Here is a 13826-nt window from a genome sequence, read left to right on the forward strand (position 1 = left end):
TCCCTCTTCCTTCCCTCTCTCCCTCCCTTCCTCCTTTATTTCTTAATGGCTGTTGTTTCAGATTACTCAGCCTTTGTTTCTAGCCCATCTCCATCTCTTTGTGTTAGCTGCTGACTTGTAGGAACAGTTTTACCCAGAGTTCCCCAGTGCAACGCTGGGCTGAGACACAGGTAGGCACTTTTCTCTACTTCCTGTCTTCTATTTAGGTATCTCCAGGCATCCTCTTATTCCTGCTTCCAGGAGCCCTTTCTTCTGTCCTACTTCCAGTCCCTGGGCTTTCAGTTTCTTGGTGCAGTCCCAGGATCCCCCTAGCTCTGTCCTGCTGTTCCTCTCAGCTTAGGCCATTTCCATTACTTTATGTTACCTACTGACCCATAGAAACACTCTCTGCCAGGGATCCAATATCCACCAAAATTGTCTAGGATCCATAGTGGGTAAAGCAACAAAAATAAAACACTCACGCAACAAAGACGAGACCAGATGTCTACACCAAGGAACACCTCAAACATCATAATTCCAGAATATACTTTTTTCTCGGCAATCATGGAACTTTCTCTAAAATTTACCACATACTTGTACACAAAGGAAGTCTTAATAGATATAAGAAAATTGAAATAGCACACTGTATCCTATCAGACCACCAAGGATTAAAGCTGAATTATAGAAATAACAGAAACAGCAGTAAGCATACAAACTTACGAAAGTTGAACATCTCACTACTGATTGAAAATTGAGTCAAGACAGAAATCAAGAAGAAAATAAAAAAACTCCTTAGAATTGAATGAAAACGAAAACAGAACATGTGTAAACCTATGTGACACAAATGAAGGCATTTCTTAGTGGCAGGTTCATGATGCAAAGTGCCTATATTAAAAAAAAACTGGAGAAATCTAAATTAGTAATTTATTAACACACCTGAGAGCTCTAGAACAACAAGAAATAATACCAAAAAGAGTAAAAAAGAATTAATAATCAAACTCAGGGCTGAAATAAATACTAGAAACAAACAAGAAAAGAATACAAAGGATAAATGAAATTAAGAGTTGGTTGTTGACAAAATCAACAAGATTGACAAACCTTTAGTGAGATTCACCAAAGGCTGAGAAAAAAGACCCAAACTAATAAAATCAAAGTTGAAATCGGGGACACTACATTAAACACAGGAAATCAGACTGCTAAGAAGTGTGTGTGTGTGTGTGTGTGTGTGTGTGTGTGTGTGTATCCTACTAAAGTTAAATCAAGATCAAATAGTTAACTTAAATTGATTTATAACTCTTAGTGAAATAAAAGCAGTAATTGAAAATCTCAACTGAAAAAGCCCAAGGCCAAATAAATTCAGCATAGCATCCTACCAGACTTTCAAAGAATAATTAACTCTAACACTCCTCAAATTATTCTCCAAGGTAGAAGTTGAAGGAAACATTTTCTAATTCTTTTTATGAGGTCACTACTACCCTGGTACCAGAACACCAAAAAGTTTCAACAACAACAACAACAAAAGAAAATTATAGAGCAATATCCCTCATGAACATAGGTGTAAAAATTCTCAATAAAATAACCTGCAAACCAAATCCAAGAACACATCAAGGATCATCCACCATGATCTTATTGTCTTTATTCCAGAAGTGGCAGGGTTGCTTCAACATACATAAAACAATAAATGTTATTCACCATATAAACAGATTGAAAGAGAAAAACCATGTAAATAATCTCATTAGATACAGAAAAGGCCTTTGACAAAAATCTAACATCCCTTGCAGAGAAAAATCCAGGGAAAAACATCACCAGAATAAAGGCAATTTATAGTAAGCCCACATCAAACATCAACAAAAAAGGAGAGAAACTCAAATTAATTCCACCAAAATCAGGAACAAGAGAAGCATCTTTATTCTCCATACCTATTCAATGTAATCCTTAAGCCTTAGCTAGAGCAATAAGACAACTGAAGAAGATCAAGGGGAGATAAATAGGAAGGGAAGAAATCAAAATATCTTTACTTGCAGAATATACAATTTTATATATAAAATATTGTAACACTTCCACCAGGAAACTAATGCAGCAGCAAAGTAGTAGGATACAAAATTTACACAGAGGAACCAGTATCCTTCCTGTGCAGAAATGAAAAAACTCTGAGAAAGCTATAGGGAAAACTGTCACTTTCACAGTGGTCTAAAATAATATAAAAAGTCTTGGGATATTTGTAATCAAGCAAGTGAAAGACTTACGTAATATGTTTTATATTAAAACTCCAGAAGGTGCAAAGAATGTCCATGCTTCTTGGATAGAAATAATACAGTGAAAATGCCAGTCATTCCCAAAGCAATCAGCAGAGTCAGTACAATCACCATCAAACATTCAACAGAATTCTTTACAGAAATTAAAAAATCAGTCTCTTCAATTTTATATGGAAACACAACAAAAATGCAGGATAGCTGAAAGACTCTTGAACAATCAAACAAACTGCTGGAGGTATCACCTTCTTTAATCTCAGACTATAAAATTATGGCAATGAAAATAAAATGATATTGGCATAAAAATAACTAAATGAAAGTGAAAAACAGGAAACAACAAAATCTCTGGAAAGCAGTACTAAGAGGGAACTTTATAGTGCTAAGTTTCTACATTAGGAAATTTTTAAAAAGCACAAATAACTACATGATATAACTCAGCGATTTGGAAAAATAAGAAAAATAAAACCAAATAAACCCAAATCCAAGATAAAAAGAAATGATAAAACCAGAGCAAGAATGCCTCAACATTTATGACTCAATAAATATAATAAACCATGTAAATTGACTTAAAGACAGATCATATGTCCATCTCAGAGATGCGGAAAGGGCCTTTGACAAGGTCTAATATCCCTCACTGTAAAAGCCCAAGAAAGAGGAGGACAGAAGGGAACATATTATGACATAATAAAAGCTATATGTGACAAGCCCATAGCCACCATCAACCCAAATAATGGAGATCTCAAAGCAATTCCATGAATGTGAGGAGTGAGGCTGAGTTTTCATTATCCCAGGTTCTCTTCAGGATAGTGCTTGAAGCACTAGCTTCAGAACAAGGATCCAAAACAAATTAAAGGATACAAACTGGAAAAAGTCAAGTTATTCTTATTTGAAAATGATATACATACCAATTTCTCAAGATTCTACAAGAAAACTCCTAGAAATGACCTACATTTTCAGCAAAGTGTTAGTGTATGGAATCAACCAATAAAAACCAGTTATTTTTTTATATATCTAAAACAAACATACTGAGAAAGAGATCATGGAAACACACTCAAAATGGAATCAAAACAAAATCAAATAACTAATCTAACCAGGAAGGTAAGAGGCTTCTTTATGAAAACTTTAAATTTAAAGAAAGATTAAAGAAGACACTAGAACCTGGGAAGACTGTCAGTGTTCATGGATGGGTAGAGTTATTGTAAAAATAACCATCTTACTAAAAGAAACTTACAAATTTAATGCAATCCAAATAAAAATCCCAATGACATTCTTCAGAAAAATAGAAAAAAGTATTTCTTAGTAAATAGAATAATGTTGGGTATATTACCACACCATCTTTTCATGCTATACTATAAAACTATTGTAATATAAAAACAGCATGGAACTAGGCAAAAATTACTACCACCACCAACAAACATGTCAACCAATGGAGGAAAATCTAAGACCTATACATGACATCTTAGTTGAGTTACTATTGCTGTGATAGCCAGGTGTGTTGTCGAATGCTTTTAATTCCAGAACTCAGCAGGCAGAGGCAGGTGTATCTCTCTGAGTTCCAGGCCAGCCTGGTCTACAAAGCTAGTCTAGGATAGCCGGGGCTGCACAGAGAAACCCTGTCTCGAAAAACCGAAGCAATCGGGCAAGCAAACAAACAAACAAAAACTATTGCTGTGCTATAAAACCATGACCAAACCAACGTCGGGGACAGTTATTAGGCGTACACTTTCTCATCACTGAAGGAAGTCAGGACAGGAACTCTAACACAGTAGAAACCTCGAGGCCATTGAAGTGTGCTGCTTACCTGCCTTTTCTTTATGGCGTGCTGAGCCTGCTTTTTACAGAACCCAGGACCACTAGCCCACAATGTATTGGGCCCTTCCCCATCAATCTCTAATTAGGAAAATGCCCTACAGGCTTGGATACAACCTGATCTTATGGATTTTCTTAATTGAAGTTCCCCCTTCTCAGATGACTTTAGCTTGTGTCAAGTTGATATAAAACTAGTTGGCATATATGAGTACATGAAACCACAGCCACCGGATATTTAACAAAGCTACAGAGAGTACACAGTGGAGGAGAGGGAGAATCTTTAATAAATGGATTTCCATATTTAGAATAATGAAATTAAATCCATCTCTGTCACCCTCACAAAAATCAACTCTGAATGCATTAAAGATCTCAGGATATAACCTGAAAATGCTAGAAGAAATCATATGTAGTTAGTACCCTTGTGGGAAAGGATTTTATTAGGACTCCATTTGCACAGGAATTAAGGCCACCAACTGACAAATAGGAACCTATAAACTAAAAACTTTTGTACAGTTAAAGAAACAATCAACCAAGTGTAGAGGAAGCTCACAGAGTGGGAGAGGGTCTTTGCCAACTCTGCATCTAACTGGTAATTAATATCCAGAATATAAAAAGAAAGCAAAGACCAAAGGGTTTTATAGATCTGAACAGAGTTCTCAGAAAAAGAAGAAAAACATCTAAAAAAAAAAAAAAGTTAATCATCCCTAGCAATTAGGGCTATGTAAATCAAAGCAACTTTGAGATTTCATATCTCCCTAATCCCAATGGCCACAATTGAGAAAACAACTAGGAAAGTGCTGGTGAGGATGTGGACAAAGGAACCTCACTTGTTGTTGGGATTGCAAACTGGTGCAGCCACTGTGAAAATTACTGTAGAGGGTTTTCAAAAAAGAAAAATATATATTTACAATTTGGCCCATCTACTCGCACCTTGGCGTATGGTCAAAAGACTCCACATCCTACTCCGCGGCGCACTGCTCAGCCATGGCCATGGCTTCTCTAGTACAAGAGCTAGGAAACTTCAGAGAGATTGTTCAACCTTACTCAGGGAGAACAAAGGCTATAAAGTCCTTAGGGAAGGGTGGGGCCCCTCAGGTTAGGTGTACATAATTGGCTGGAACTAGGCACTCCAACAATGCTTGGTTTCTATTTCACAGCATGGTCCTGTCATATGAAGGGGAACACAGTACGTAATTGTCCTATAGGTGCAAGGAGAGGAGAGCTGGCAGGGAGCTGTGTGAAAGGCAGATAAAGTCAGGCAGAGTGAGCAGGTTCTGCTGGGAAGAGGGAATCCTCCATCTAGCACCGAGTTCAAAAAGGCTATCAGGACTGGGAAACCTTAAACAGAATTGTTCACAAGGTGTGTGTAATTTAGTTTTTTGCCTCCTCTTCACTTTTCTGTAAGTATATAAAACAAGCTAAGGGCTTGAGGATTTCTTTGAATTAATTATAGTAGCTATACTAGTGTGTGGGTGGCAGGCATTCATTGTATTCTAATTCATAATTCTCATTTAGCAATTGACAGCTTAGATTATGTTAGTAAATCATGGATTGATGACTGGAAAATTTAAAACACTACCTAATGTACTGTTAATAGTTACTGTTAGTAAGTTCTTATCTGAGGAAATTCATGTGGATTTTATTATTTAACTTTGAAATTATCATACTAGTTGTGCAAAGTTGAAGAAATGCGCTTAGGGTCATCCTTTCTATCAGTGAGAGCAAATACAATAGCTATGAGCTTCCTAAGAGGATTGGCAGATCTGCTTTTTTATTATTTAATTTAATTAATTAATTATTTTTTCTGAGACAGGGTTTCTCTGTGTGGCCCTGGCTGTCCTGGACTTGCTTTGTAGACCACTCACAACGATCCTCCAGCCTCTGCCTCCCTGAGTGCTGGGATTATAGGTGTGCTCCACCATGCCCAGCTAGATCTGCTTTTTAAAAATTTCACTTATAATCCTAACACACAGTTGGCGGAGGCAGACAGATCACTGTGGGTTCAAGGCCAGCCTGGTCTACAAAGTGATTCTAGGGCAGCCAAGGCTACACAGAGAAACCCTGTCTTGAGAAACTGAAAACAAACAAACACAAAAAAATTTCACCTCTAATTTATTCTTCAGAGCACATTGTCATCAGGTCTGTTGTATTTCTTGTGTCTGCAATCTCTCTTTTGTCAGATCAAAACTCTTTTTTTTTCTATTTTTCTTGCCACAACACTTAGCTTAAATGCTTTTCCTATCCCCATGTGTCTAGCCTGGCCCTTCTCTTCTCATGTATGCTCTTCCCATGGGCAGTCTTCTCCTGCTCTGTGGTCTGCACATTGATCCTGTTCTTTGGATTGTCAAAAGTGTGTCTTCTACTCAAGCCTCTGTAGTAATCCAGTGATGCAACTACTGTATGCTGGTCAGTTTGGTTCTAACTGTTCCAAGTGTCACAGTACCAAGCTCTTGTTAGAACTGCCTCGCCACAGAATGCCCTTCTGAATAAATGCAGCTTCATTTACTTGTTACTCACACCTGATGCCTGGGGACTTCTTTTTTTTTTTTTTTTCACTTCATATTTGCTTTTCATTCCTGGTACGTGAGAGTCCTCTATGTACTTGCATTTTTTTGTTGTTGTTGTTGGTTTTCTTTCAAGTCCACTTGTCCCTGTTTCTAGTGCACTCAAGTCCTCTTACGTCTTGCTCTGATTATTTAGCAACTTCTAGTAGCCTTCTTGGCATGCTGGCATAAGTCTCCTCACTCTCCCATGTCCCAGTCTGTTCTTCAGAATACTGGCTTGGTGAGTTTTCCATGTTAGCATCTGACGTTGTTAAGCTCCAGCTTAAAAAGCCAGCGGTTCTCTGCTGCCTCAGAACAAAGCTATACCCACTTCTCAGCCTTGTGAACACGTATGCAGCTGTGTCTCTTGCTGTTCTGTGCTGTTTCCCTGCCTGTCCTGTGTTCCCTTAAATCACAACGGTCTCTCTCTTCGGAATGTCATATCCTCTGCTAGTGCTTAGCATTCTATCTCACATGACAGGCCTTGGAAGTACAGTCTCACTTCTTGTCCCTAGCCCCCTGAGCTTTTCTTTTAATGGTTTTCAGATCCAAAGTAAACTTTCTTTTGCAGTATTGTATTGCAGTGTGTTATAAGGAAGTGGGCTCCATCTCTACTATAGCTCCAAAGTACTTTCAAGCCTTTTCACATTTGCCTGTGAGTCTGTAGCACAAGCTGCGCCCCTTTCTAGCACTGTGGTTCTTAATGGAGGGTACTTTCATTTCCAGTAACATTAGCCCATGTCTGGACATGTTTTCATTGTTATTACTTGTAGGTCATGTCCTACTGTCATCTGGTGGGTGTAGACTAGAGATGCTACTAAACACCCACACTGCATGGCCTTCATGTTGTCTTAACTCCACCCACACTGCATGGCCTTCTTGTTGTCTTAACTCCAGCTCATGATTGAGAGATGTTGCTTTAGGATGAAATGAAAACCTTCATTCTAAAGAAAATGTCTCAGCCATTCCTGGGGGTGCAGGCCTGAAATCCCAGGTCCTCAGCCATTCCTGGGGGTACAAGCCTGAAATCCCAGGTCCTCAGCCATTCCTGGGGATACAGGCCTGAAATCCCAGGTCCTCAGCCATTCCTGGGGATACAGGCCTGAAATCCCAGGTCCTCAGCCATTCCTGGGGGTGCAGGCCTGAAATCTCAGGTCCTCAGCCATTCCTGGGGATACAGGCCTGAAATCCCAGGTCCTCAGCCATTCCTGGGGTTACAGGCCTGAAATCCCAGGTCCTCAGAGGTTGAGGCTGGAGTATTTCAGTATACCCGTGTTATGAAGGGTTTCTTTTTTTTTTTTTTTTTTTTGGTTTTTCGAGACAGGGTTTCTCTGTGTAGCCTTGACTGTCCTGGACTCACTTTGTAGACCAGGCTGGCCTCGAACTCACAGCGATCCGCCTGCCTCTGCCTCCCGAGTGCTGGGATTAAAGGCGTGCGCCACCACGCCCGGCCCTTATGAAGGGTTTCTAATAAAAAGATTGCACAGCGTGTAGCTAAGTGTTGGAGAATCCTACATTCTGTTGCCATGGGGGTTGGGGGATGTCTCATAAGAAAAGATAAAATTATTTAGAAGTGCAGTCCTCAAATACTATAAAAGGTATCATGAATCATCATTTTCAGTTTAAAATTCTCTGGTTCTTTTCATGGCTTATTTTTAATATTTATCCGGAAGTAGTGTTGCGAAGAAAGCATGTGCTCTTTGTGCTTTTTAATTCATAGATAAAAATATAGCTGCTATGATTTTGGCTTAGAACTTCAAGGATGGAAAGGCACTAGAACCATGGTTTGTTTGTTTGTCTTTTTAAAGCTGTGAAGATCACTACCAAAACATTTCCGTAAGTGATACAGGGTGGATAGTTGTCGCGCCCTCCCGCCGGCAGGAACGACGCAGACACCAGGATTCTTCTCAATCGCGCTTTATTGGGAGCGCCCTTGAAGCTGAAGCGAAAGACCCCCAATGCCTGTGAGCACGCCGTTTAAATACTGTCTGCACGTGGCGTGTCAAAGTCTCATTGGTTACATTTGGATGCCTCATTAGCATGCCTCATTACCATGCCCCATTAGCATGCCCGCAGTCGAGAGGGCTGTGTTGGAGTGCTTCATTTGCATGCCCCTGTTCGGGAGGAGTGCATTGAGAGGGCTTATGTCTGCGCTTGCGCGGGAGCGTTAACGGTTGCCACCAAGTGGTAACGGTCGCCGCCATTATCGGGTGTGGCAGCGCCTTACAAATAGTGTAATTTTAAAGACTCTTCACAAGTGCTTAGTCTCTGTGCACATTAGCAAACTTAGCTACTTTCAGTAACCACGCACACACAAGCTCATATCCTCTTCCTGTTTCCACTCAAATGCATCCTGCATTACCAGGTTTGTGTGGTCCATATTAATCTATCAAAATAGATGGGCTCTGCCGGGGGTGGTGGCGCACGCCTTTAATCCCAGCACTTGGGAGGCAGGGGCAGGTGGATCGATCTGAGTTTGAGGCCAGCCTGGTCTACAAAGTGAGTCTAGGACAGCCAAGGCTACACAGAGAAACCCTGTCTCGAAAAACAAAAACAAACAAACAAACAAAGAACAAAGTAGATGGGCTCCTAAGGATGAACCACACACATATATTTGCAATAGTTGTTTATAGAAGTCTCATTCAACTCATGATGGAGTGTACTTTTAGTACAGTTATACTTTGGTATACATAATAAGTTATATAAGGCTGCTAAAAGCTGCAAAATGAGAATATTGAAGAATAAATTATTACTAAAACTAGGACAACATGGAACTGACCTGTAAAACCAAGTAATATGAAAAATTCCATCCTGGTTGGGAATCTTACTTGTTTCAGTCAGGGTTTCCGCAGCAGTGATACAGCACCCTGACCAAAGGTGGTCTGCCTAGGAAAGGCTTATTCCACTTACACTGCCCCCTTACAGCACTTCATCTAAGGAAGGCAAGGCAAGAACCCAGGCAGAAACCTGGCGGCCAGAGCTGACACAGAGGCTGTACAGTGATGGCTTGTGCGATCTGCTTTTTATACACTCCCAAGACTTCCTAGCAGGAGCAGTGTTACCCACAGTGCTCTGGGCATTATATCAATCATTAATTATGAAAATGCTAAGTCCAGTCTATTGAGGGCATTTTTCAGCTGATGTTCTTTCTTCACAAATGACTCTGGCCTGTGTCAAGTTGACATTAAAACCAGCCAGCATACTTAGTGTGTGTCAAAGCAAAGACAAAACATCAAAAGAAAGCATTGACTAGTTCCTGTAGGATGGTCTTGTGATGCAAATTTATGGTTTCTAATCTACTTGAAAAGTTTGAGTAAGACAAGGAAGAAATATTTTAAGAAATGTTAGACAATTTACATTCTTTTTTTTCTTCGTTTTTTGAGACAGGGTTTCTCTGTGTAGACTTGGCTGGTCTAGACTCACTTTGTAGACCAGGCTGGCCTTGAACTCACAGTGATCCACCTGCCTCTGCCTCCCAAGTGCTGGGATTAAAAGCTTGTGCCACCATGCTTGGCTTGGTAATTTACATTCTTAAGTAATACTTATTTATGTTAAAGATTTCTAACTGGACTCTAGAAAATATATTGGAATTGTGCCAGAAAAAGCAAGTTTTCCTATTTACTTTTAATAGTTCCTTTGTTGAATTAAAATGCTTTATACGTAAAGAAATAATAATAGAAATGAGATGTAATAGATACTGATTTTCATTCAGAATTTTAGACTCACCAAGATATGAAAGATGTTCTCTTCAAGTTTGCCAAATACAAATAGCCAAGTCACTATGAATGTAACATTTATATAATTCTGGATTGTTTTGTGGTTCTTCCTGCTGTATGTAGTTTATTTTATTTGTATAATAATATAAATGTGTATGTAAAAAAGAAACATAAAAACTTTTAAAAAAGAGATAATATCTTTATACTCGATTTGTGACAAATAATGAATGCCATCTCTTCATTACAATTTAAAAGCTGAGAAATAATATTCCCCCATGAGTGACGGCTACACTTCAGACTTTCAGGTTAAGTGTTGCTGCTTACTGTGGAGACTCCTGTATGTATGGCACATACTGCTAGTTTGCTGAAGGAAGATAAAAGCACAGTTGTGTTGATTTTGGTGTAGTCACAAAATAATTCCTGGCTAACACCTAGTTTAACTTATTTTTACCTTTTTAAAAATTTTTTTTATTAATTTATTCTTGTTACATCTCAATGGTTATCCCATCCCTTGTATCCTCCCATTCTTCCCTCCCTCCCTATTTTCACCTTTTGTTTTGAGTATTAAGTTTGTTTGTTACAGCAATGATAGACATATATGTATGTGGGCTCAAGTGAATATTTAATTATATCTCTTAATTTTTTTCAGCGAATTTCTACAGAAATTTTGGAGTATTCATCAGAGAGTGAGAAAGACGATGACCCGGAGCATGCCCTGTCCATTGATTCAGAATCCCCTCAGAAATGTCAGGTGCACTGTAAATCAGATGCTAGACAGTTTTTGGATAGACAGACATACCCAGGGCCAAATTCAACTCAGCCCATATTGAGCACACCTCAGAAATATACGGTCAAGTTTCCAAAGACTCCAGAATATTCAGCAACAAAGAAGAAGCTTTTAAGGTGAAATCACCTTTTAAATTTCCCTTTCCTCTTGTTCTTCTCTCACCTTAACATATTGACTGAAACTTCAATTTTAAAATATTTGTTTAATTGAGAAATAAAGTTGACAAAATAAGATTCTGACTTTGATAAACAATTAATTAAGTCTGTTAGGGAGCTAGGTTATGAAGTTGTTCGCTCAGGCGGAGCGTTAGTGGAATTAGCCATGACTAGCTTGCATGACTGCTTTCCTTAGTAAAAATGTGTACTTGGCTTCTCAAGCTTTATTTTACGTCAGTGTTGCAGGTGCTGCATTAGACTGTACAGGCAGGTGAATCACTGTTTCATTATCAAATATAACTGATAAGGAGAAAAAAATAAATAGAGTCCTTTAGCTTACCTTTATATTATGTATGGTAAGAGAGATTACAGAGATTAATATTTACAAGTACAAGAAAATATAGAGAGCCTTGACTGGAGGATAAAAGCACCTCATTTGGCGAGGAGAGCCACAGTGTAGGAAAATCCTTGTTACTGGCGTACCACTCAGAGATGGCCTTTGTTGCCACGCAACATGTGTGAAGGCGCGTTAGTGGTATGCTCTGACCTCACGTCATACATGGTATCTTTGTTATAAACCAGAACAAAATAGTTCCTTTTCCCACAACAAAATCATGAAAGTGGGAAAGACCCTGTGTCAAGTAGCATTTTATAACCAAAAGTAGCTGAGAGTTCCTAGGATAATGTATCAAAGTAGGACGAACAGGTGCGGAGGGGCAGGCTGTCTGCTAATCACGTGCGGAGGGGCGGGGCATCTATCAGTACTATTTCCACAGCAACCTGAGAGCGACTGGCTGAAGAGTACATGGGACATAGGACAGATTGATGAAGAGTATCTGGAAAGGGATCTAGTCTCTAGAGTAGTTGCAGAGAGTAGTATTTCCAGAGACAAATAATGGGACGGGTGTTTATACTGAGAAAATTAATACCTGTTTTGGGTTGTTTTCATAAATAAGGTGCAAGGCTGTGTACTCATTCTAGAAAAACCACTTCCTAGTATCCTAAAACCTTAGGAGGTGTCATGAGACCAAAGAACAGGGAAGATCCAAGATTACACCAAGTACAATAGTGACTTAGTGGTAGAAGCTTGTCGTATAGGGCTTATTAAGTGGTCAAGACAAAAGTGACCTCCCTCAGGCCGAAGTGGGCGTGACCTATATGAAGCTCATATCAGGGACATCACACATATTCCTGATGCTGAGTGTACAGAAGCAAAGCTAAACATACCACTCTGATGCTTTAGTTTATTTTATTATATCAGGAAATGCAACAGTCGAAACCCTGCAGGATTACTCTTACCCTTATAGCTGAAATAGTCACAGTTATGCCAGTCTGCACCTGTCAGTGCCCCAGAATAAGTGAACGGTAGTTGGATATGACAGTGCACACCTGTAATCCTACCATAAGCAGCAGGATTGTAGTTGAAGGCAAACCTGCGTGACACGGTGCCTTTGAAATTAGACTGCAGTGGCCCATCGTCAGATCTCATCCCATAATTTCAAGAACTAGGAATAGTGATAGAATGTCTGCCTTGTGTGTCTAAGGCTTTGGGCTCAGTTACCAGGAAGGAAGGAGGCTGTGGGGGAAGATGTGCTTGAAATTAGGATGATTTTAATGGTGCAGGTGACACCATCCAGTTCCAGAGCATCATGTTCCCAACCCTCTCAGGGACCCTCTGTGTGCCAAGCATGTTTTTATGTGCAGGAGACACAGTAGCCGGTGCAAATTCTGCCTGTTCTGCATGGAGACTGATTGTCAGCCAGAAAGGCAAGCATTCATGCTATTAGAAATGAGGCAGTAGGAAGAGCAGATTGCGGATGGGAAGGAGTTTTTTTTATTTTTACGATCCGTATAGTGTGGTTGTGAATGATACTAAATTATCCTGAGGAGTCCAGATAATATTCTTGCTTGATTATTGTACCCGCCAGCAGATTGCCGTGTTCATTGTCAGCACTGAACTCACATTGCACTTAGCTACTTGCAAGCTTGGGGTCCCTATTTGCATGGTAAGATGGAGCATTTTCTCACCCTAGCAAAGTGCTGACTACAGGTTGTAAATGCACAGCACATTTAAGGGGTGAACAAATTAAGGAAGTGTACAAAGGGAATCAAACTGATTTACTGTCTAATTCTGGGAGTATAATAGCAGTCCAACTTTTGTGTGAATCGGGAAATAGGCCTGCTAAGAAATTGTAAATGAATCACAGAAAGAGGATCGAATACAAAAGATGTTAATAACATTTCCCTTAATTCAACAGAGGCGGGCTCGCAGAAAGGCTGCAAGAACTGCAGAATCGCGAGAGAGCTGCCATTTCTTTGTGGCGACATCGATGTGTATCTTTCCAAATGACACCTGTAGGTAAGATGTACACAAGCTTTTAGGGTAGTGGGTGCAAAATATTCCAGGTAAAAAGTCTTTTTATACATTAAAATGCATGAAGGTGATTTTTAGTGGCGGGAAATTGCCCAAAGGGCACTCTTTCCTTTATTCCACTGCACATTGGGCTGAGCCACAATCCCCTGGTTTTTAACACTAACCTGGACTAGCATTATACTGAGTGTAGCTGGTCCTGAGCAGTGTCAAG

The 13826-nt window shown here is 39.6% G+C and overlaps 1 protein-coding gene across 5 annotated transcripts in view; it reads left to right on the forward strand.

The window, feature by feature from the left end:
• SPIDR (scaffold protein involved in DNA repair) overlaps positions 1–13826 on the forward strand; it is a 252547-nt gene that overhangs the window by 83242 nt on the left and 155479 nt on the right. For 4 of the 5 annotated variants that reach the window (XM_084802285.1, XM_084802287.1, XM_084802288.1 and 1 more), the window contains 2 exons: positions 10949–11202; positions 13500–13600. In XM_084802285.1, the coding sequence (XP_084658411.1) occupies positions 10949–11202; positions 13500–13600 (355 nt within the window). Of the gene's footprint in view, positions 1–5272; positions 5401–8391; positions 8548–10948; positions 11203–13499; positions 13601–13826 lie in introns of those variants that run through there. The other variant, XM_084802289.1, reaches the window with a different exon arrangement.

The sequence above is a fragment of the Acomys minous genome (assembly GCF_964271855.1).
Source record: "Acomys minous genome assembly, chromosome: 11".
Lineage (NCBI taxonomy): Eukaryota > Metazoa > Chordata > Mammalia > Rodentia > Muridae > Acomys > Acomys minous.